Source organism: Ictidomys tridecemlineatus, chromosome 6, assembly GCF_052094955.1.
Source record: "Ictidomys tridecemlineatus isolate mIctTri1 chromosome 6, mIctTri1.hap1, whole genome shotgun sequence".
In the NCBI taxonomy this organism is placed as follows: domain Eukaryota; kingdom Metazoa; phylum Chordata; class Mammalia; order Rodentia; family Sciuridae; genus Ictidomys; species Ictidomys tridecemlineatus.
The window spans coordinates 63,920,168-63,945,275 of NC_135482.1; the positions used below are offsets into that span (position 1 = coordinate 63,920,168).

Consider the following 25,108-nt stretch of genomic DNA (forward strand, 5'->3'; position numbering starts at 1 on the left):
GGCACAATCAGGAGCCACTTGTCAAAAGAAACTAACTTTATTTTTAGAACCACACACGCCAAACAAAACAGCTCCTCAGGAAAAACCCTCAGAGCCCAACTGCCACCACCGGCTTCCCACAAGCCTCTCCCAAAACCACAAGCCTCTCCACCTCCCACAATCCTCCTGCTCTTGAGACCGATTGGCTGGGTCGCATGGGTGGAGCCAAAAAAAGTCCCCCAATGAGCAGGTCCATAGTCTGAAAGGGCAGGGAAACAGCCCAATGAGCATCACCGCAGAGGAGCCAATGAGCTAGATATTGCTGGGGCCGCTGTGAGCCAATCATCAGCTGGCAGTCTGAAAGTTTGCTGGGTCCCCTTTGGCTGTGGCTCTCAACAGAATCTTTACTAATAAATCTATGGGGAAGAGATATATTAAGCAAAATAGGATTATTATTAATAACTCCAAATTCTATGAGTTCATTTGAGGAAATCAATCAAGGGTTTCTTCCTGGAGATAATGAAAGAGATTATCAGAATGAGTATCTGCTTACAAACCAGTCTCCTCGACAGAGATTAGTAAATGCTCCAGACCAAAATTTTTACTAGGGTCCCTGAGTGTCTCCCTGATCCAAAAGACAGTAAAAAAAAAAAAAAAAAAAAAAAAAAAAAAAAAAAAAAAAAACACCTGGCTCACAGAAGAGCCTATATGGATTCTCAGTGGCCCATCTCACAGGAGAAACTTAAGATAATTCATATGTTAGTTGAGGAGCAACTTAAGGCTAGTCATATAGAATCAACGCTTAGTCCTTGGAACACCCCCATTTTTGTTATTAGAAAAAGCCAGGTAATTGGAGGTTGCTACAAGATTGAAGGGCAATAGACCATGCAATTCAGCCTATGGGATCATTGCAGCCTGGACTTCCTTCTCCTATAGCAATTCCTTTAAATTATAGCTTAATGGTGATAGATCTAAAAGATTGTTTTTTCTCAATAAATTTGCATCCTGAGGATTGTGAAAAATTTGCTTTCAGTGTCCCAGCATTAATTTTAAAGGACCTGTTAAGAAATATTTCTGGAAGGTTTTGCCTCAAGGGATGCGTAATAGTCCAACTTTATGTCAAAAATTTGTGGGTCAAGCGATAACTCCTATAAGAAATAACTTTCCTGATGCACATATTATTCATTTCATGGATGATATATTATTGGCTCATGCTAATCCCAAAGTACTTTCAGAAATTTTTACTCAGTTAGAGGCTTCACTTACAGCAATGGGTTTGTGCATTACTCTTCAAAAGATACAAAAGATGCCTCCCTTTCAATATTTGGGTCAGATAATTCAAAGATGTATAATCTGTCCTCAAAATCTACAGATAAAAGTTAAGGAGTTACACACCCTTAATGATTTTCAAAAACTATTATCAATTGGCTGAGGCCATCCTTAAAACTAACTACTTCTGATTTAAGTCCTTTATTCCAGATATTACAAGAAGATCCTTCTCCAACTTCTTCTCATCAACTGACAATAGAGGCTAGAACAGCTTTAAAAAAGGTTGAAATTGCAATTAAAAATGCACAACATACTAGAATTAATCCTCAAGAGCTGGTATATTTATTAATATTTCCAACTGCTCATGCCCCCACAGGAGCTATATGGCAAAGATTGGGAGTTATTGAGTGGATTCATGTAGCCCACTCTCCCCAAAAGACATTAATTCCTTTTCCTGACTCTATTGCTTAATTAGCAATAAAAGGTAGAACGAGAGTCTTACAACTAATTGGATCTGAACCTGATATTATAATCATTCCATTTTCTGTTTAACAAAATAATTGACCTTTTCCAGCTTCTAGTTTATGGCAAATAGCTTTTGCTGATTTTCCTGGTCAGACAGAAAGTCATTACCCTCGTGATAAAGTTATTCAATTTGCATCAATAATACCACTTATTTTTCCAAAGATTGTACGTGCCCAGCCAATAGATGGAGCCCTAACGATGTCACTGATGGTTCAAGCTCAGGTAAAGCAGGTTTTTACAGCCATGTTCACACAGAGGTAATATAAAACTTATATACTTCTGTCCAAAGAGCAGAGCTACAAGCTCTCATTTGTGCCTTAAATTACTTTACAAATGAGCCTATTAATATTTATTCTGACAGCTTATATGCATTCAGAGTTACCAAAAATATTGAAACTTCAATTCAACTTCACAACAGTTATTTAAATTATTTCATAATCTACAAAAGGTGGTGCAAATGCGAAAATACCCATGTTTCATAGAACACATACGAGCTCATACTAATCTTCCAGGACCTTTAACTTCAAGTAATGATAAATTGGTAGCTGTTTGTCAACAGATGTCTCCATATGATTATACACAAGCTTCACATTCTTTTTTTTTTATTAGCTACACATGACATTACAATGAAGCTTCACAATCTTTACATCATCAAAATGCTTCTAGTTTACATAAAAAATTTAATATTACCAGAGAACAAGCTCATCAAATTATAAGTCACTGCCCCAAGTGTTTATACATACTCCATCTCTGCCATCAGGTGTAAATCCCCGTGGATTAAGACCAAATCAAATATGGAAAATGAATGTAACTCATATTCCTCAATTTGGTAAGCAATGTGATGTACACGTAATAGTTGATACACATTCCAGATTTCATTTTTGCCACAGCACGTACAAAGGAAAATACTCAACATGTAATTTCTCATTGCTTAGCAGCCTTTGCTGTGTTAGGGTGCCCATTACAGATTAAAACAGATAATGCACCAGCTTATGTAAGCTCTTCTTTTCAACAGTTTTGCCAAGAGTTTTTTAAAGAGAGAGTGAGAGAGAGGGAGAGAATTTTAATATTTATTTTTTAGTATTTGGCGGACACGACACCTTTGTTGTTTGTATGTGTTGCTGAGGATCGAACCCAGGCTGCATGCATGCCAGGCGAGCGCGCTACCGCTTGAGCCACATCCCCAGCCCTTGCCAAGAGTTTTGAATTGACCATAAAACAGGAATTCCTTATAACCCCCAAGGTCAAGCCATTGTAGAACAAGCTCATTTATCTATTAAGCTGCAATTACAAAAATTAAAAGGGGGGATAAGTTTATGACTCCCCAAAATAACCTCAATCATGCCTTGTTTGTTTTAAATTTTTTAAATTGTGATGCAGAAGGTCACACTGCAGCTGAGAGACATATGTCTTCCACAACAACAGGCCCTTTAGGCCGAGTTTTGTGGAAAGACTTACAGACTGGTCAATGGAAAGGCCCAGATCCAGTGATTATATGGGGCAGAGGTCATGCTTGTATTTTTCCAGAAGGTGCTTTCCATCCTATCTGGGTGCCTGAACACGCAATCAGACGTGGAAGAGATAGAGCCGAGATTCAAGCGACTGAAAATCGACCCGGAGAAGCCTTCCCTCAAAAGGAAGAGATATCGAAGAAAAATGAAGATGACCCAACAAGACCCAGCTAAAAAGCAGATCTCATGGGAAGACGTGAAAAAGCTGACAACACATGCTTCACGAGTGATTCGACTCTTAGGGAGAAATAAGAGCCCATTTATGATGGTAGCTACAGTGATTGCCCTGCTGGGCTGTCAGGTAAAAGGGAGTCGAGCAGACACTTACTGGACATATTTCCCAGATTCACCCTTGGTACACCCAGCTGTGTGGACTGGAGAATCTATTCCAGTGTTTACTAATGACTTATTCATGATGGGAGGATTTACAGACACTCATATTACTCCCAATTATGTGACTAGATTTAATTATTCTGGCTACAGTGCCCAATTACCTTTGTGGTGGTCCTACAATAAACATGCTGGCTGTCTCAGAGTATCATTTGAGGAAAAGACAGTGATTGGGAGACCTAGACTGATTAATCGTACTATTTATGTAGACATAAAACCTTTTACTAGATCAGTGATCAAAATGGGACTTTCCCATAACAAACCAGTCATTTCTACAAAATTTCCACTATACCTCATAGTATACAATAGTTCTACCATAGAAATTGGCACCTTTCGTAGTTGGATAGATTGTGTAAATACCTTTCCAGGGCAATATCAGGTGTCTAAAGATAGTGGGTATATTTTAGACTGGTCTCCAAAAATTGATAAAAGACAATTACAAAAACTTCTGCTATGACACCTGCAGAATTTGTTAGCAATATTTTGACCTACAATGAAAGTGGTATTCAAAAAGATGTTTGGCGCTTAATTGTTGCCTCAGAATTCTTACGTTTTACAGACAAGTCTTTACTGAAATTTGTTGGCAAGAGCTGTAAAGAAAGTTCTCGCTATGGCTTACAAGCCTGTATCTGAGCCTGTGTCCAATCTCCTTACATTTTAATCTTTGGAAATGTAAAAATTAAATAGATAGATGACAGATATATTGTAACATATAACAAATGTAACCTAACCAGTTGTATTACTAGATATAATTGAGGAAAAGAAGTGCTGGTACTTCATCAGCCCTCTTTTTATTGCCTGCTATTTCAGAGCCATGGTACGCTGATGGTGGTTTTCAAGTTTTATGACAAATTCATACCCAGCTAGCGAGACCTAGATGTGCCATTGGAATTATAATTGTGGCAGTTATAGCCTTGGTTTCTTTCATTGCATCTATAGTCACAGCTTCAGTAACTTTATCTCAAAATATTCACATGCAAAATTTCTTTATAATTTAGCCCAAAATACTTCCAAGGGTCTGCACGATCAAGTAAACATTGATGAAAGGATTGAGACTAAGTTAAATGCCTTAGAGGAGACTGTTATAAATATAGATAATGATCTTTTGGCTTTAAAGTTTAAAGAAAGGCTTAAATGCCACGCAAGTTATAAATATGTGTGTGTTACAGCTGCTAAGTACAATGCTTCTCTCTGGGATTGGGAGAAGGTTAAAAACCATTTGTTGGGTATTTGGCAAAATAATAATAATAGCTTGGATACTTTGGAACTCCATCATCATATCCAAGATATTCAAAATAATAGAACTGATTTTTCGGATCTTTCCTCTTTAGCTAATCAAATATTAAAGGAATTAAATGGATATAACCCTGGAAACATTCTTAAACACTTGTCCTGGTACATTATTGCATTGTTCTCTTTTCTGTTAATTCTCTTTTGTGTTGTAATTATAGGATGGCGAGTCTTCAGGGTGAGAGTGCAGAGATTCGAGAGAGTAAATCATCACCTGCTTTTTAAAAGAAAAAAGGGGGAATATGTGGGAGGCCATCCTCGCACGTGATTTGAGTTACCTCCCTGGCTGGGTGAGAGGCGCTTAGGCACATCTTGTGTCCAGAGTTTTCCCTACCCTTCAAGGTCTGAGGGCTTGTCTGTGTGGAGGCATGTCTGGCCACTACCCCAAAGACCCAATCGTCACCCCTGACCTTGGGACACTGCCCCCCTTAATCTTCATTGGATGAGATTTTCCCCAGAATTTTTTGTTTCCCAATAAAAGTCCAGCCCCTGGCGTGTTCTCTCTCTCTCTTTCTCTCTCTCTCTCTCTCTCTCTCTCTCTCTCTCTCTCTCTCTCTCTCTCTCTCTCTCTCTCTCGCCTCTTCAGTAAACCTCCCTACCATAATAGGTGGCTGGAGGCTGGAGCTAGGAGAAGCCATCCTGGAACTGGTTTAAAGGAAATTAAAGTCTCTGTCTCTTTAATTCAAAACTCCCTAGAGATTTCTCACGTTCTGAACCTTCATTTATGAAGCCTGTGCTGGCTGCAGGTTAAAGGGATGCAAATAGGAAAAGAAGCATCATACTGCAGGTGGCTCAGCCCCACGTGATCCCAGCCCTGTGCTTAACCCTGTTGTGTAGGCCCAGTGGGGCTGCCTAGATGCCTTCAGGGTAGTAGTATGTGGCAAGCAAGGGCAATGCAGTTATCACCCATGCATCTGAGCAAGACAAGCATGTACTCTCTAGACTTAGGCAGATCTATTGAAGAAAACAGTAAAAAAGGAAGAGTCATGCCTGTTCTGTCTTATGGCTTATGGACATTTGTTATGTGCCTTTCATGCATTCCAATCTCTTGTCCCAGTTCCATGTCCTCTTTTCATTAAGAGAATATACAAATTTCATTTTCTGAGTTCACCTGCTTATGGTATGCTGAGCCCCAAGGAGGAAGCTCTGTGACCTGTTCATGAGCCAGTCAGCACAGTCCATCCCTGCCAGCTTGCTGTAAGGATAGGCTCAGGAATGGACTCATGACACAGTATTGTCAGTCAGAGCCAATTTAGACTCATTTCAGGACTTAAGGTGGAGTTCTTGTGAACATGGACTTGTTCTTTCCACCTGGCCTTGGGCTCTGGAAGGATGAAGGTGGGAACTCATCTTTGAACTGACTCCTAATGGTGTTTCCAGTTGGCTGAGGGTTCTTTGCTCAATTCAGATGGAAGTCATTCCCAGACAAAGGGCAGCTCCCTTAGAGTTAACAGCTCTGAGCTCTGGGTGCCAGTGGTTCTGGACTCTTAGCAGTTCTCTCAGCCAGTCTTAGCAGCTGGAGCTAGCAAGTCCCCTGTAGCTCTTAGTCATTCTCTGGGACTCTTCAGAAGCCCTCTGGCTGCCAGGTGTTCTCAGACCAGCAGCCCTTGGTGTTAACAACTGGTAATGAACCAGTTCAGCCTGCTCTACTTGAATTAGAAATCACAAATGGGCAAAAGAATTAAGTGACCACACAGATATTCTTAAAAAAGAAAGGAATAGACAAGATAAAACCATCTGAAAGAGGCTATTAGGAACACATGCTCCATCAGAATGGAGAGAAGTAAATGGGAAGGAGCTTTGCCCAGACTGACGCAGTGAGGGTGAGGGGAGTGCTGCTCATATGCATGGCCCCAAACATGTGTACAGTCTCTTGCCTGCTAACCACAGAGTTTTTGCATAGAGATGCCAGTCTGTGCCAGGTGTACTGTTGCCTCCTGTGCTGGCTGTCACAGGTGGGAAGGTGCTCTTCACAGGCTGGAACACGTGAAGCAGCTTCAGGGTGGGTGGAGCCATCCAGAGAGGCTGCTAAATGGAGTCTTGTGGAGGTGCTGAAGCCAAAGCAAAGGTCTCTCATGGCCATCATGATGGCTGCTGTGGTTGCCCATGGGATTTCAGAAGCAGTGGAGAGAAGCCAGGATGTGTCACCATCTCCCTTGACCATTTCTGGGTGGCTGGGACCAATGCTGACATTACATGTGTTGTGGTACCAACTCCATTACCTGACCTGCCTTCTGCTTGTCCCACTGACCTGGTTCTGCTCTGTGGCTGCATCCCAGGGCAGCAGTAGCTATAGTCAGTTTGCCCAGCACTGAGGAGAGGCATAGTGTCTATCAGTTATTAGCTGAACAGCCACAGCTCTAATATCTACTTTTTGTAGCCCCAGGTGGTATTATGGTTTGGATATGAAGTGTCCCCCAAAAGCTCATATGTGAGACTACTTAAAGTTTAGATGTGAAATGAATGACTTATGAGAATTTTAACCTAATGAGTGCATTAATCCCCTAATAGGAATTAATTGAGTGGTAACTGTAGGCAGGTAAGGTGTGATTGGAAGAGGTGGGTCTGATGTTCTGCCTCACTTTGGGCACACATCAATGGAGTCAGCCATCTTTGGACTGAGACCTCTGAAACCATGAGCAGCAAATAAACTTTTCCTCCTCTAAAATTGTTCTTGTCAGGTCATTTGGTCACAGCATTGAAAAAGGTGGCCAAAACAGAGACTGGTACCAAGAAGTGGGTTCATTGCAGTGATTACCCTGACCGTGTGGTTCAAAAGTTTTTGTAGCTTTCTGGAGTTTGTGGGAGGAATTTTGAAAACTTTAGAGATGCAAGCTGGAAAATCGTTAGAATATTCTAAGTGGAGTTTAGTGGGTGATTCTGGTGAGAGTTCAAAAGACCAGAATGTTGATAGGACTGTGGGCAGTAAAGACTGGGCTTTGAGGTTCCAGAAGAGACAGAGGACTATTGGAAATTGGAATAGAAGCCATTTGTGTTATGTTCTAGCTAAGAAGTTGTCCATATTTTGCCTGACCTGAGATTTTCTGTGAGGCTGATTTGAAAGGTCATAGACTAATTAATCTGGCAGAGGAAATTTCAATGCTAAAATTGTTAAGACTATGGGGAATCTTGGAAATGGATGAAGGTATTTTGCATTGTGAGATGGGCATGAGGTTTTGGGAGCTAGGATTGGAATGTTAGGGTTTAGATATGAGTACAACATTTAGGTGGTGGCATGGATATTGCTGGAAGTTTTTAGCCAAGTTTACTCTGAGAATCAGAAGCAGAAAGTAGAGGAGAAAGATTTGAAAAAACTTGAAGTTTGGCCAGAAGAGTGTAAGTAAAATAAGGACTAAGGAAATTGTGGTTGTTAAAGAGATCATAGCCACTAAAGAAACATTAAATACTTTACCTGGAAACAATAGGAAAAGTGGCTTGAGGCCACCTTGGGAATTGGCAAGACCACAGCCATCTCAGGCTCAGGGTAGTAAAAGTAAAAATTACTTTGAGACACTTCTTGCAGGGAGTGGGAGTAGGAAGTTGTTTCATATGCTCAGCCACCCATACACTAAGAGCCTGCTGCAGTCATGGTTTTTGGAAGCTTGACTACTGCTCGACATGGTAGCAGACGTTGGTAGCAAATACTTGGTGGTGATTCTGCAGGAATGCAGGATGTTGGAGTTAGGGGCTCATAGAAGCTTCCCCAAAATTTCAAAAGAAGGGCTGGGAGGCCAGGCAAAGTACAGGAGGGTCACAGCCCCCATAGGCAGTCCTCAAGAGAGTGATGCATGGAGATGTGAGAAGGAAGCCGAGGGTGTAGTGAAGACCCTTGGCAATAAGATATGCCAGGAACATGGGAGCTGTTGGGGAAAGCTGCAAATAGAGCTTGAATAGAGACAAGTCAAGAGAAATGCCTTGGCTGCAAAGAGCCGGGTCATAGGGGCGGAGCCACACAAACTCTTTGGAGAGAATATCACAATGCCAAGTGCCCCAGATGCTCTAGGTGGAGCTACCCAGCTGGATTTTGGTCTTGCTTTGGTCTCATCCCTTCTCTCTATTCCCCTCCTTCTCCATTGTAGAATGGAAATGTTTGTGCCTTTATATATTGGATATATACAACTTGGCTTTTTTGTTTTGTTTTGGTTTTTGGTACTGGAGATTGAAGCCAGAGGCACTTAACCTCTGAGCCACATTCCCAAGCTATTTTCATATTTTTATTTTGAGACAGGGTCTCACTAAGTTGCTTATGGCCTCAATAAATTGCTGAGACTGGCTTTGAACTTGTGATCCTCCTGCCTCAGCTTCACAAGCCACTGGGATTACAGGCATGTGCCACTGTAGTTGGCTATAACTTGCTTTTGGTTTTTACAAGAGATCATACTGGATTTGCCTTGGTCCTCAGAGGAGACTTTGGATTTGACTTGAACAATGCTAAAATTGTTAAGACTACGGGGACTCTTGGAAATGAATAGATGTATTTTGTTGAGAGCCACAGCCAAAGGGGCCCTAGCAAACTTCCAGCTGCCAGCAAACTTCCAGCTGCCGGCTGATGATTGGCTCACAGCGGCCCCAGCAACATCTAGCTGATTGGCTCCTCTGTGGTGATGCTCATTGGGCTGTTTCCCTGCCCTTTCAGACCACAGAGCTGCTCATTGGGGGACTTTTTTGGCTCTGCCCACGCGACCCAGCCAATCAGCCTCAAAAGCAGGAGGATTGTGGGAGGTGGAGAGGCTCGGGGTTGTGAGAGAGGCTTGTGGGAAGCTGGTGGTGGCACTTGGGCTCTGAGGGTTTTTCCTGAGGAGCTGTTTTGTTTGGTGTGTGTGGTTCTAAAAATAAAGTTCGTTTCTTTTGACAAGTGGCTCCTGAATTGTGCCCAGCCAGACTGCGGCAGTATTTTGCATTGTAAGATGGGCATGAGGTTTTGGGAGCTAGGAGTGGAATGTTAGGGTTTAAATATGAGGTGTCCCCCAAAGCTCATGTGAGACAATGCAAGAAAGTTTGGAAGTCAACTGATTGGATTATGAGAATTTTAACTTATTCGGTGCATTAATGCCCTTATAGGGATTAATTGGTAGGTAACTGTAGGCAGTTATGATGTGGCTAGAGGAGGTGGGTCATTGTGGGTGTGCTATTGGGGTATATATTTTGTCCCTGATGAGAGAGAACTCACTTTGCTTCCTGACTGTCCTGCCCTGAGCTGCTTTCCTCAGCCGCACATTTTTACTATGATGTTCTGCCTCACCTCGGGCGTAGAGTTGTCTATCTGTGGACTGAGACCTCTGAAACCCTGAGATCAAATGAACTATTCCTCCTATAACATTGTTTTTATCAGGTGTTTTGTCATAGTGGGGGAAAAAACTGCCTAAAATAGGTCTGTAAAAAGTAGATACACAGAAAAATAAACTTTTGAGGGGAGAATAGGCCGTTCTATTCTATTTCGATAGGACAAACAGAGAAAGAATGTAAACATGACCCTAAAGTCCGTTTGGCTCCTGATAGCATTACCTGAGTCCTAAGCTACCTGTGCCTGAGGCTTGCTGCCCCTGTGCTTTTCACTAATTTGAGGCACTAAAGTCCTTTTTGATCTTAAGTCTGTTTGGGTCATGAGTTACATAATTTGAATCAATGGGATACTAACCAAAACAGGACTTGAAAGACATTGGAGGTTTTTTGTTTTTGCTTTTTTAAAATATATATATTTTTAGTTGTGGAGGAACCTTTATTTTTATTTATTTACTTTTATGTGGTACCAAGAATTGAACCCAGTGCCTCACACATGCTAGGGAAGTGCTCTACCACTGAGCCACAACTACAGTCCCAACATTAGAAATTTTCTTTGACTTTTTCTTTTCTTTTCTTTCTTTCTTTCTTTTCTTTTCTTTTTTTCTAACACAGTATTAAATCACTTCTGGAGGCCTTTAGAGAGATTTTAAATATGTATTGTCTGGTTTGTAGAAGGGAGCAAAAAGAAAATAAAGTTGCTGCAATGATTGTCACAGCAGATTTTGTGGTTTGGGGAATCAGGGCTTCTAAACTTGCTAAGTGATATGTGGAATAATGTAAGAAATGTTATTTATTTCTCTACCCCTTAATTTTTTTAATCAAAAGTGAGGATGTTATTTGCCATGCTACTTAGAAAAGAGGGATTTAATAAGAAAATGACTAGTACTTGGGTATTATCTGTGACAACATATCACCAAGTATACCTGGGTCTTTTCATATCTCTCAGTCACTAGACCAACCTAACCAATAGTGAGGTGGGTAGATAAAGGAGGTTCCTACTTTTGGGAGACTACAGATGAAGGAGATTCAAGTTGCAGAGCGTTAGGTGAATATCCCACCTCACTTGCACAGGAATCCTTTTCCTGTTCAAGAGGCAGAACAGTGCATTTCACTAATGGGGTCTTTCTCTGGACATGACCCTTTCAAAGCCCACTGTGATCCTTGCAAGATTGCTATTCCTCAGATCCATTAGCCGTGTTTCTACTTACCCAGCTGTAGAAAGAAAATTCCAGAAGTTTAAGTACTTAGTTTACCACAATGAAGACCTCTTAGAGACATGAAGAAAAATGAAACCAAGTTGTCAAAGAGATCAACTCTCTTTTATTACTATGTTTAAAATGAATGTGAATTTATTGCTTGATTTGGTATTTAAAACAGTACTTTTGCAAAATCATTTCAGAAAACACACATTTGTTAAAATACATCCTATGAAGTCCTCTGACTAACCAGCCTAACACTTGTTTTCAAAGCACTTGTGATCATTTTCATGGCTCCTAGAGGTGCAGAGAACAAAGAAATCATCTTGGATGGAGTAGATTTTGATCAGAATAATCAAAGAAATATTTGCCTACTTATTTACAGACTCATGGGTTGCTTGATTTTTAGGGGTACTTATGGAGTCTACTAATTCTGCAAGTTTTCCTATTTGCAGTTTCTTTCCTTGCCTGTAATCATCTATTCAGCAAAGTATGTGCTGGATTATAAGGACAATGATCCCCAGAACCCAAACTGCCTCATCTAGTTTTATGTTTATACTAATGTGTGAAGTGTAATCTTAAGAAATGAGGACTGGAATGCAGGAAAACTAACTTTGGTGGGACACTGGGATAAAAGACAGAAAGCTGCACAGAACTACATGTGACAGCCTAGTACTTTAACCCCAGAAGGCAAACCAGTGATATCGAGAAGAACAAACAGGTTCGTCTTTCTTTTACAGAATGTCTGGGCCATTTGTACTTGGATTTTTCAGTTAGCTCATATTTCTTTGTTCAGTTTGTGAATTGCTAATGTCTTTTCACTGTTCCCTGTTGGAAGTCGTGTTTTGAAGTGATTAACTGCTTCTTAGCACCAAGCTCTCCAAAAGGAGTGAAATGAAAATATGTGGGTAACAATTTAAAGAAGACAACTGAAAAAATTTCCTGTCCCTCAAGAAGGTAAATTTTGGACATGATGGTATTTTTCAATTATGAAAGCCCCCCCGTTTCCTTTGAAGGGAGAGTTTCCAAGTTGTTTTTTGTTTGGGTGGGTTTAATTCTTTGGGCAAACAATAAAAATGGCTAAATAAGATATAATAAAAACTCTTAAGGATGAATTCGACTTTACATAACATTAAGTATCCCTTTTCCCAATTAGTATTTTAAATGAAAAACTGAAGTCTTAAATTGTTCAAGTCATTCAGCTATTGCCACCCCGTGCTATTTCACAGCATACCCATAGACATGAGGGCGCAACACTTTGCAGGACAGCGGAGGCTGTATGTGCTGCAGCTTCAGCTTAGAGAAGCTGGCGCGCTCCAGGGCCTTCCAGCTCTCTCTGGTCAGGTTGCATCCGTCAAACACAAGGTACCAAGCAGGCTCTATGACCTGTTGCCAGAAGTAATTCCAGGTTGAATGCTCATCTGCCACATGTTCTATGAAAAAGAAAGCCCCTCCCTGAGAAAGGAAAAAAAATCATTTCAAAAATTTTGGTTTGGGGAAAGCAGATTTTTAACATGATTACAGTTTCAGATTTCAATGGCCTCATTGGCCATCTTCATGAGTAGACATAGATGAATTAAGTAAGACTGTATTTTGAACAGTAGTTTCATCTTCTGTCAAAATTTTGCATAGAGGGGCTAGAGTTGTGGCTCAGTGGTAGTGTGCTCACCTAGCACGTATGAGGCACTGGGTTCCATTCTCAGCACCACATAAAAATAAAGATAATAAAGTCCATCAACAACTAAAAAATATTTTTAAAAAAATTTGCATAGAGCTACCAATCTGAAGCATGTGACATATTTTCTGGTGTAGAAGCAATGCATGTTGGCTAAAACTTAAAACATGTACTGCATGCCAAGTGCTGCCCTTCATGCTTGCCACATGTTAATTCACTTAATCTTCTCAACAATGCATTTTGGTAAGTAGTAGTATCATCCCTCTTTTTGTCTATGAGAAAACCGAGTCACAAAAAAAATTTTTAAAAAAGTAACTTTCCCAGAGTAACACAGCTTATAATTTTGAGAACCAGACTTTAAGCCCAGGCAGTCTGGCTTTAGAAGCTGGCAGTATTGCCTCCGCAACATGTTTATTGTAGAGAGCTTAGAAAATACAGAATAGTTGCTGGGTTAAGTGGCACAAGCATGTAATCCCAGCTACTGTGGTGATGGAGGCAGGGGGATTGAAAGTTTAAAGCCAGACTGGTAGTGAGACCCTGTCTCAAAATAAGATTGATAGAACAAAAAATGAAACGCTGAAGGTATATTTGTCTAGAATGAGTGAGGCCCGTACTGCAAAAAACAAAGAGAAAAGTTTAAGAAAAAATACATCAGCCACTATCACTCAGAGAAAAGTACTGTGAAGATTTTGAGTATAGCTTTTATATATAATTATAATGTATTAGTTAAAATAATAATAAATCTAGATAGGGAATCAGTAGAATAGAGCAATTGGATTATGGGGAGAGGGGAGAAGAGGATAAGGGAAGGTCCTGAGGAATGAGACTGATCAAATTATGTCTTATAAAAATATGGCATCATGAATTCCATTATTATGCATAATTATAATATGTTGATTTTAAAAAGTAAAAAAAAAAAGAAAGATTTTGTGTATGTGAATTTGTTCTCTTTTCCTAAAACTAGCCCTATAATGTACATTCTACTTTGCAACCTTTTTATTTCACTTATATATTTGAACATTATTCTAAAAAATGATTTAAATTATTTTTTAGTTGTAGATGACAATACCTTCATTTTATTTATTTATTTATTTATTTATTTTAATGTGGTGCTGAGGATCGAACCCAGTGCTTCACACACACTAGGCAAGCACTCTACCACTGAGCCACAACCCCAACTCAAAAATGACTTTAAAATCTTTACATACTATTTCACTCACACATAGAACATATCATCACTTATTCAAATTTCTTTCTGATTTCCACTACTGTAAATACTGGTACAGTGAACATTGTTTGATACAGTGAACAAACATTTTTATCCACAAATTTTGGTGACCATCTCTAATTACTATCAAAAAAAAATAACTAGCTAAAAGTGGAATTATTGAGGCAATCGTCTATGTCTTTTTTTTTCCCCCCCCAGTACTGGGTATTGAACTCAGGGCCAGGCACATGCTAGCATACACTCTACCACTGAGCTACAGTCTCAGGCCTGTGTGTGCCTTTATTTTTAATTTTTTAATTTTTTAAATTTATTTTTTAGTTTTAGGTGGACACAATATCTTTATTTTATTTTTATGTGGTGCTTAGGATCGAACCCAGTATCCCGTGCATGCCAGGCGAGCGTGCTACCACTTGAGCTACATCTCCAGCCCCTGTGTGTGCCTTTATTAAACTGTTGGTATAAGTTTTCAGATTGCTCTTTGGAAAAGTTGCAACATATTTATGTTCCAATTAGTAGTGGATGTGTCAATTTCCAGTAAATTTTCATCAACCGTTTTTTTTTTTCTATCTTTGCCAACTTGTATTTTTGTCCTCAAAATATGTATATCTTTAATATTCTTAATTGGCACAAAATTTTATACTAAGTTTATTGGTTATTTGGATTTCTTTTCTAATATGCCCATTGATATATTGTTATTTTTCTCATACAAATGTTAGATTTTCCTTTATGGACTAGTAATAGCTTTTATTAAACTAAAGATTATTTAAGCTACAGATCTTTTTCCCAGTTTGTGTTTGCCTTTTAATTACTTTTGTTGTTGTTACTTTTACTTTTATCTTTTTAAACCTTTTTATATTTAAAATTTTTTTAAAAATTTATTTATTTTTTATGTGGTGCTGAGGATTGAACCCAGTGCCTCACCTGTGCTAGGCAAGTGCTCTACCACTGAGCCACAACCCCAGCCCACTCTTTTTAAACCTTTTAATTCTGCAAATTTGTTCTACCAAACCTCTGGGAGCACCATTGGGAATACCATAGATTTCTAGCAGGTGAGGTGGAATCTACACCAATCACTCCCTGGACTGAATAGCCATTTATTAAACTTGTGTAATGTTTCATAAATAGGAAAATGATATGATTAAGGAAAATGTCCATTCATCTGAAAGCATTGCTGAATTCATGGCAATATTTTGTCATCAGGTTTCTTCTTCAACAAGTGGATGCTAAGTGTAGAACACTGCCTGAGATGGAATGAGCAGTACTCTAGGACAGTCTGTGTAGGTCCAGTGTGGGCACCAACGACACTACTACATATTACCAGAGGGTCTTCAGCCATTTTCTATTTATCTACCTTTATGGGGAGGCAGGAAAAAGGGGGACTACAGTCACCTCTGAAAATTGAGTCAACTCCCACTCCTTTCAGCCTCTTCTTGGCCACCTGAGGTAGAGAGTTTAGAGATTGAATTCAGAGTTCATAGATGAAGTTTCTTCAAATTATATGGGTAAGTATAGGTAAGATCTATGTTCAGGAACAGAAAATTTGGAGTTTCCTGGTTAAAGCAAAATCATTTCCTTAGGATAGACTGGAGACAGAGGAGGAGAGGCAGGTCAGGAGCGGTCCCGTGCCTTCTGGGTACATGTTAGCTAGTCCTATGTTAGGATGCCTGTGAGACTTGCAGGTGACTGACAGGTTTGGGGTAAGAAGAGAGATCTGGGGTAGATATTTAGATTTGGAAACCATCCATGTACATGTGGTAATTGACAACATTGGGGATGCGTGAGATAGCCTGGAAGTATATATAAGCAAAATGAGAGTCAAGAGAGAGACCCCAATGTGTAGGGGACAGATAGAGAAAGAACAGCCGGCAAAAGTGGTAGAAATGTTGATGTCAGAGAGGCAGAAAGCCCCAGAGACAAATGCTGTGGTAGAGCAATAAGGAAATTTTTATTCAAAAATCAGACCTAGCAGCTGTGTAACTTTGGGCAAGTTTCTTAACTTCTGTTTCCTTGTCCCAACAGGAAGATTGTAAATATCTGCTTCAGAGGATTGTTGTGAGGGTTAAATGGGAATGGAACAACACTCCTGGTCTTATCCAGCAGAGAATGAGTGCTTTGTAGGGCACAGGAAGACTACTGAGGTTATGATCCCTCTAAGAGTTAAATGTATTATCAGAGTTATAAAATGAGCATAATAATTACCTGTCTTGTGGGAAATTATTAACAGTGTCAAGAAAAATACCAACTAATGTACCTGTTAGTGCCTATGCTTTAGATATAAGAATCTAGCATTTGGTTATAAAAATCAGGTTGCATTGTTTCCCTCCCCCTCTTGGCAACACTAAGGATCAAACCCAGCGGCCCCTTACCACTGAGCTACATCTTCACCTCTTTTTATTTTTTATTTTGAGATGTGGTCTCTGTAAGTTGCCAAGGCTTGCCTTGAACTTGTGATCCTCCTACCTCAGCCTCCCAAGTGGCTGAGATTATAGATGTGATCCAAGGCCAGCCAAAAACATGTCCTTCTCATTTACTGTTTGATATCGTTCTATTACCAGAGGGTCTTCAGCCGTTTTCTACCTATCTACATTTGTGGGGAGGAAGGCCAAACACAGGATCATATTATGCCTCTAAAATCTGCTGCCAAGCCCTTTCTTCTGGAGGAACTTCCTCTATTAGAAAATAAAAGAGGTTGGGCTGGAGATGTGGCTCAAGCGGTAGTGCGCTCACCTGGCATGCGTGCGGCCTGGGTTCGATCCTCAGCACCACATACAAACAAAGATGTGTGTCCACCGAAAAAACTAAAAAATAAATAAAATTCTCTCTCTCTCTCTCTCTCTCTCAAAAAAAAAAAAAAAAAGAGGAGATCACAGAACATCCCTTTCCCCTAGAATACTAAATGGAAATGTTGAGATATTCATACTTTGTGTTCAACTTATTCAAAATAAAACTATTTTAACTCTAAGATTTCATCTCACACCAGTCAGAATGGCAGTTATCAAGAATTCAAATAACAATAAGTGTTGGTGAGGATGTGGGGGGAAAGGCACACTCATACATTGCTGGTGGGACTGCAAATTGGTGCAACCAATCTGAAAAGCAGTATGGAGATTCTTTAGAAAACTTGGAATGGAACCACCATTTGACCCAGCTATCCCACTTCTATACCAAAGGACTTAAAATCTGCATCCATGGTAATGCAGCTACATCAATGTTTAGAGCAGCTTCATTTGCAATAGCTAAACTGTGGAAGCAATCTAGATGTCCTTCAATAGATGAATAGATAAAGAAACTGTGGTGTATATATATATATATATATATATATATATATATATATATATATAATGGAATATTAATCAGCATTAAAAGAGAAAAAATTATGGCATTTGCAGGTAAATAAATGGAGTTGGAGAATATCATGCTAAGCAAAATAAGCCACTCCCAAAAAACCAAAGGCCAAATGTTCTTTCTGATAAGTGGATGCTGATCCATTTTGGGGGGTGGGGCATGGGAAAAACTGAGGAACTTTTGATAGGATCAAGGGGAGGGAAGGGTAGGGAGGGTGAATGGGGCAGGAAAGATGGTGGAATGGGATGGACATCATTACCCTAGGTACATGTGTGACTGCACATATAGTGCAACGCTACATCGTGTACAATCAAAGAAACGAGAAGCTGTCCTGCAATTGTGTACAATGAATCAAAATGCATTCTGCTGTTATACATACCTAATTAAATTAATTAATTAAAAAATACTAACGGTATCCTGGGAAAATCACATACAAGTATTAAGAATTTATAATATTAATAAAAGGTATAAAGTGAAAAAATTGCCTGGGGCAGTGGTGCATACCTTCGGCCCTAGGTACTTGGGGAGGGCTAAAGCTAGAGGGTCAAGAGTTCAAATCCATCTTGGACACACCAGACCCCATCTTAGAAAGAAGAAAGGGAAGGAGGAAGTTTTTCTTTCCCTGCATCCAATCCCATTCCCAGGAAGTAACTACTACTAATATTTCTTGTCTGTTGTTCTTAGTTTCCGCCATGACACGGTGAGCCTTTTGCTATACATTCTATGCTTTGATTGCTTTTTCTCATTTAGCATTATTTCTTTTTATATCAGCATAGACCACTCTTCTTGTGTTTTAAAATAGCTGCTCAGTGTTCCTTTTTATTATGTGGCAATTTATTTAAACAGCCACCCTTTGATGAACACTTAGATTATTTACAGTTTGTGCTGTTGTAAATACTACTATAATGAATATCATGGAATACGGATAAGTTTTTTCAAGTTCACAGCATAGGGTAAATTCCTATTGGATGACAGAGTGTACCTCTAAGTTTTGTTATAATTCAATAATCCTTCAGAGGCTCTTCCTGCAGCATGTATGAGGTCGTCCCCAAACTAAAACCAATGCCACATTGACTACAAAAGTTACTGATGATATAATAGATCAAAATGATTTCTAATTTAGTAAGTTCTTTAACTGAAAGTTTGAGTGTTTTTATCATTGGCTATTTTAACTTACATTTCTGCTCCTGCTCATTACTCATTTTATCTCTTTTCTACAATTCAAAAAAAAAAGCTTACTGATATTATTGGTTTGTAATGACTTTTAACATGAGGAATGTTAATCCTCTGTCTTTCATCTTGGCAAATACCTTTTCCAAGTTCCTCTTTGTATTTGATATTTGTATATAAGACCTTTATTTCCGTACATTCAGATTTATCAATTTTTTTCCTTTCTAGTCTCTCTAATGTAGGATTTAAAGAATTCAAACATGTCTTCTCTAGTAGTTTACTCATTACATTAGAATCCACCTGAAGTTAATAGGGCTGTCCTTGAGGATTAGGATACTACCAACTCCTCCTTCTCTCCTCCCCATCACTCACCGGCCTCAGCACTCTGCACACCTCACGGAGCATCTGCTCCTGGTTCTCCACGGAACACAGCACAGTGGTGCAGACCACCACATCCACAGAACTGTCAGTCACCTGGTGCATGTTCTCCCCAGCAGCCACCAAGAAGCGCTCGAACTGCAGGTGTCTGTTCTCTGCAATGCTCTTGAATAAGAACTTCTCAAAGTTGGGGTTGGGATCAACACAGGTCACTCTGCATCCAGGGGGATAGAACTTGAAGTTGGTCCCAGTGCCAGAGCCCACCTCTAGCAGGGAGAGCTTCCCGGAGGGGCCCGCAAAGTCCTGCAGTTTGCTGAAGAGCTCCTGCTTCTTGCCTGCCATCTGTTCATTGTATGTTGTAGAAAATTTCATCATGTAGTAGGGAAACCATTTTTTGGAAATCTGGTTCCACAAGCCCAGAAATTTCAGCAGGTACAGGGGAAATGACAGGATGTGGACGGCCAGCTGGAGGATAAAGACAGTGAACGCCATCTTAGAAGAGAAACAGCAAGCAACAGTTGAAGGCCTGGATCCTTTAAAATTATAAAACCAAGGCTGCTGGCAAAAGTCCAGACCAGTCAGCTGCAGAGGAGGAACTGACTGTGCTGGAAAAAATTCAGCTCAGTACAAATCGTGGGCAAGAGGCCAGTTTTTGCTGAATTTTTGGCAGAAGTTGATTCGTAGCTGAGTTTTCATGAAGTGAAATGAGAATGTTCCCAGCTTTTCTGCAGAAGTTGGTTGCGATCCTTTATTCCAAATCCAATCGAATCCTGCTGCCCCTTCTCTGCGAGTCTCCTGCCCGGTGTTCTCTGTGCAGGGTACTTTCACTCCACCCTGGTGCTCCCATGTCCTTTACAAAGGAACAAGTCTGTCAGTGGAGCCTGGCAAGCCAAACATGAGAATACTGCTATTCCTGTCGGGTGGATGGAGGTGACTGAGGAACAAAGAACCAAGCACCCGGAGGAACAAAGAACCAAGCACCCGGAGAAACACTGATCAGGCACTGACCCTGTCAACCAGCGGGGTCTCCTGGCCAATCCTGGATCTTAGCCAGCTCCCCCTGCCCCCTCCCCAACTCCAGTAGGGCTAGGGACTCTAAAAACCCCATTTCCTGTCCCAAACTCTCCTTTCCTGCCCTAAGCCCAATAAAAATTCCAGTCCAGTGGAGCACCCGCGCTTCTCCTTAGACCCTCTTCTTACCCGCTCTGTTGGTCTGAGAGTTCCACCCAGAGCGAAATCTCAATAAAGCCTCCTTCAGCAGCCTTTTAAATCTGCCTCCTTTTGGTTTCGGCTGCCTGACCTTACAATCCCCCCTTCCCCCTCCTTTCCAACTCTAAAGCCCTTTTTTGTTTGTTTGTTTGTTGTTTGGGTTTTATTTGTATTGTTTTGTTTATGTCCCTCAGCCTGGCCTCAAACTTACATCCTCCTGCCTCAGCCTTCCAAGTAGCTGGAGGTACAGGTATAGACAACCATGCCCAGCTCTGAACCCCCCACTCACCTTTTTTATTCCCTGATGCTGGGGATTGAACCCAGGGCCTTGTGCCAGCAAGGCAAACACTCTACTAATGGAGCTATAACCCTAACCCTCCAAATCCTATTTTAAAAAGAACCTGAGAAGCCAGGCTTGCCTGGTCACAGTCAACAAGAATTCCCCCTTTTTACTGTGGTGGGCTGAGGCTCTCAGATGTTAATTAACTCAAATGCTAATTTTGAAGGACAAATCTTAGTCTTCAAACTGTGCTTGACTATTGTGTAATTCTGCTAATTTAGATAAAAGGAGCCCTCACAATATTCATATTTGGGAGCTTATAGGATTCAAAAATAGTTGCAAACAACTATTTTCAACAAGAAAGCTTAGACTTTAGGGTGGTTAGGGAACACAAATTTTTAAAGTATATAATGGTATCATTTTTTTAAAACTGGGAGATGGAAGAAGGACTCTTGTTTCATTCTTACACCTTATACATACTTTACAAATATTGTACCTATTTAATGTTAAGAGATATTTGGAGATGAAATACACACTATTTAATGTGTACAGTTTGAGGAGTTTATATGCCTATGAAACCATCAGTCAAGAAACTTCAATCAAGATAAAGAAACATGGGGCTGGGGTTGTGGCTCAGGGGTGGAGCACTCGTCTTGCACATGGGTTTGATCCTAAGAACCACATAAAAATAAATAAAGTTGGTTGTCCAACTACAACTACAAAAAATAGATATTAAAAAAAAAAAGATAAAGAAACATGGGCTAGGGAGATAACTCAGTGTTAGAGCTCTTGCCCAGCATGCTCGAGGTCCTCAATTCTATCCATAGGGTGGTAGGATTGTTGTAGGGACAGACAAAGCAAGGCACTGAAGATAGCAGGAAACAGTTTTATTTGGCTGCAGCCAGGTTCAGAGGGCACAGCTTTTGCTGTAATCAATCAACCTCTGAACCCCGAGTTCAGGTAGTTTCAGAACTTTATACCCAGCATGAAAGGGGAAGGGTTCAGAAGTTCACAGTCTTCAGTAGTTCATATAAAAGCAGGTTTTTCCTTTCACTGTTCTGGGCAAGTTATTTAACCTTTCAAGGACAACACCTGAGAAGGGGAGAACTTCTTTTCCCCTTTCTTTCCTCCCCCTGCCAGCTGTTCCCATGGAGCCCAATTAGTAACTTTTCTTATCTTAAAAATGTAGACATCTCCGTGAAACCCAGCTCAAGGCCAGAGGCCTTGTTTGCACATTTCTACAAACTACTATACTGGATACGTTTGTGAAAAACCAGTAAGGGGGTGTCCAGTACCTGGAGTGCTGATTTCTTCCTGGCCAGTAGCCAAGTAAGATAGGGCAACATGAAAATAGGAAGTTTATCTACATTGAACTCTTTGGCAGAAACTCTTTTGCTGACAGTCCCAAAACCAGCCATGGTGAAGATTTCTGGAGAAGCCCAGTTAAGACTTTCCTGTGGAGAAAGTGGGTGCCACTTCAGGATGGTAGAAGAAAGGTGAAGGAACATATCTACCCATCACCTGCAAGCTTCCTCTTGTTCCTTTGTGATCCTTCCTTCCTCCCTTCCTCATCACAAGGCAATCATGTCAGTAGAGATTAATTTGCTTTTTCTAGAATGTTATGTAAATTGAATTATATAGTATGTATTTGGGGGAGGTTGATTTTTATCACTCAGTATAATTAATTTAAGCATTATCCTGGTTGCTGTGTGTACCAATGGATTGCCATTTAAAGGAATAAATATAGCTGCCATTTTGTAAGACCTTGGAGCACATTTTCATGATTGCTTGAATCTGCTTTCCCATATTCCAATATATCTGACGGGGAGTTAATATCTGAAATATATAAGAAGTTTCAAAAACTTAATAGCAAAAGTGAAACAAAAAACAATTTAAAATAGGCAGTAGCTCTGAATAGATATTTCTCTAAACAAGTCAGACAAATAACCAACAGATACATGAAAAAAAAATGTTCAACATCAATAATTATCAGAGAATGCAAATCAAATTCATGTAAATGAGACATCACCTCACTTCTGTAAGAATAACTATTATCAAAAAGACTAAAGATAACAAGTGCTAACAAGAATTTTGGAGAAAAGGAACCCTTGCATGCTATTAGTAAATTTTAAATTATTACTACCATGATGGAAAATGGTATGGAAGTTTTTTTAAAAAAAAGGAACTGTCACTCCTAGGTATACAACCAAAGGAAATGAAATCACTATTTGATGAGATATATGCACTCCTGTGTTTATTGTTGCATTATTCATAATAGCCATGAATATAAACAAAGTGAGGTTCCATCAACTAATGAATAAAGAAAATGTCACACACACACACACACACACACACACACACACACACACACAGTTTCTATTCAACCATAGAAAGAATGAAGTCCTTTCATTTGCAACAATACAGATGGAGATAATTAAATCAAGTGAGGTCAGCTGGACACAGAAAGATGAGCACTATGTGATCTTACTCATATGGAATGTAAAAAGGTTGGTAGAGATTGGGGGTAGAATAGTAACTACCAGAGGCTGAAGAGAGTTGGTGGGCAGCATGGAAGGGGGGAGGATGATCAATGTTTTGGTTAGATAGAAATAAGAAGTTCTAGTGCTATTTATTGTACCATGGGGTAACTGTGGATAGCAGTTGTATACTATATATTTGAAAAAGCTAGAATTAAGGATTTTGGATTTTTTCAGCATAAAGAAGTGATAAATGGGGCTGGGGATGTGGCTCAAGTGGTAGTGTGCTTGCCTGGCATGCGTGCGGCCTGAGTTTGATCCTCAGCACCACATAGAAATAAAGATGTTGTGTCCACCAAAAACTAAAAAATAAATATTAAAAATTTAAAAATAATAATAAAAAAAGAAATTATAAATGTTTGAGGAGACAGATATGTTCAACTTGCCTGGGTGTTGTTGCATATGTCTTGTGTGTTTTATTTTATTCTTGATTTCATTAATTTTGGCGCTGTCTTTATTATTTCCTGTCTTCTAGTGATTTTTTAATTAGTTTATTCCTGTTTTTCTAAGGCCTTGATGTGGAACATTAGATTATTTATTTGGAATTTATTTTTTAATAATGTTATTGTATTTTTATACCTTTATTTTATTTGTTTATATTTATGTGGCGATGAGGATCAAACCCAGTGACTCATGCATGCTAGGCAAGCGCTCTACCACTGAGCTACCCCCAGCCCTGGAATCTATTTTTTAATGTAGGTACTCAGGTGATAAATTTTTCTCTTAGAACTGCCTTCATACTGTCCCTGAGATTTTGATATATTGTATTGTGCCCCTGAGTTCAATCCCCAGTACCCCCTGCCAAAAAAAAGAATTTCTTCTGTCATTTCTTCTATGATCCATTCCTTTCCCCCCCCAGTCATACATTCTTATTTATTTATTGTTTTAGATGGACACAATACCTTTATTTATTTACTTTCATGTAGTGCTGTGGATGGAACCCAGTGCCTCACACATGCTAGGCATGTGCTCTACCACACCCAGCCCCTGATTCGTTCTTTTTTTTTCCAAGAGTATTGTTTAATCCCCATATGTTTATATGGTTTCTATTATTTTTCTTGCTATTGATTTCTAGTTTCATTTTATTATGCTCTGCTAGAATGCACAGAATTATATACATTTTTATTGTATTTGCCAAGACTTACACTGTGACCTAGAAAATGGTCTATTTTGGAAATGGTTCCAGGAACTGCTGACAAGAAAGTAAATTCAACTGTTTTGGGGTGAAATATTCTATAGATGTTTGTTAGGTCTATTTAATTTATAGTATTATTTAGGCCAGAAATATCTTTGTTGATTTTATGTTTGGATGACTAGTTGTAACAAGGGTGTGTTGAAATCATCCAGTATTATTGTATTGGCATTTAATGTTAAGAGTATTTTAATACAGTTAGGTGCACTGACATTTGGGACACACACATTTATTATCATTATATCTTCTTGTTGGATTGTTCCCGTTACCATTATGTGGTGGTCTTCTTTTGTCTTTTCTGAATAATGTTTGCTTGAAATCTGCCTTGTCACATATGAGCATCACTACGCCTCCTTGGTTTTGGACTCCATTTGCATGGAATATTTTTTCCATCCTTTTACCTTCAGTCTGAGGGTGTCTTTGTCTGTGAAATGAGTATCTTGCAAACAGTGTATAGTGGGATCTTGTTTTTTTTAATTCAGTCTGCCAATCTGTATCTTTTAGTTGGAGTTAGAGATACATTCAGTGCTATTACAGATAAATGTTTGTTTTTTCCTGCCACTTTTATTTGTTTGCTATATTTAATTGTCTTGATTTTCATTCGGTTCAATGCTCTTCTAGTGATCTTTATGTATATGGGAGCTTTGGGGT

The 25,108-nt window shown here is 39.6% G+C and overlaps 1 protein-coding gene across 1 annotated transcript; it reads right to left on the minus strand.

The window, feature by feature from the left end:
* Positions 1–11,544: 11,544 nt before the first annotated feature.
* On the minus strand, positions 11,545–20,533 carry Tmt1a (thiol methyltransferase 1A). Its single transcript, XM_005324947.5, has 3 exons — positions 20,440–20,533; positions 19,234–20,089; positions 11,545–12,898 (listed from the first exon to the last, which is right to left on the minus strand). Exons 2-3 carry the CDS (start codon positions 19,729–19,731, stop codon positions 12,662–12,664), a joined length of 735 nt encoding a protein of 244 aa, XP_005325004.2. The 5' UTR covers positions 19,732–20,089; positions 20,440–20,533; the 3' UTR covers positions 11,545–12,661.
* Positions 20,534–25,108: the final 4,575 nt, after the last annotated feature.

What these genes read in the sequence shown, in the direction of transcription:
- Tmt1a (XM_005324947.5), bottom strand. Translation starts at nt 19,731, where the DNA reads ATGGCGTTCACTGTCTTTATCCTCCAGCTGGCCGTCCACATCCTGTCA. An exon ending in TGTGCAGAGTGCTGAGGCCG is followed by an intron (nt 12,899 to 19,233) that starts GTGAGTGATGGG and finishes TTCCTTTCTCAG; the next exon opens with GGAGGGGCTTTCTTTTTCAT.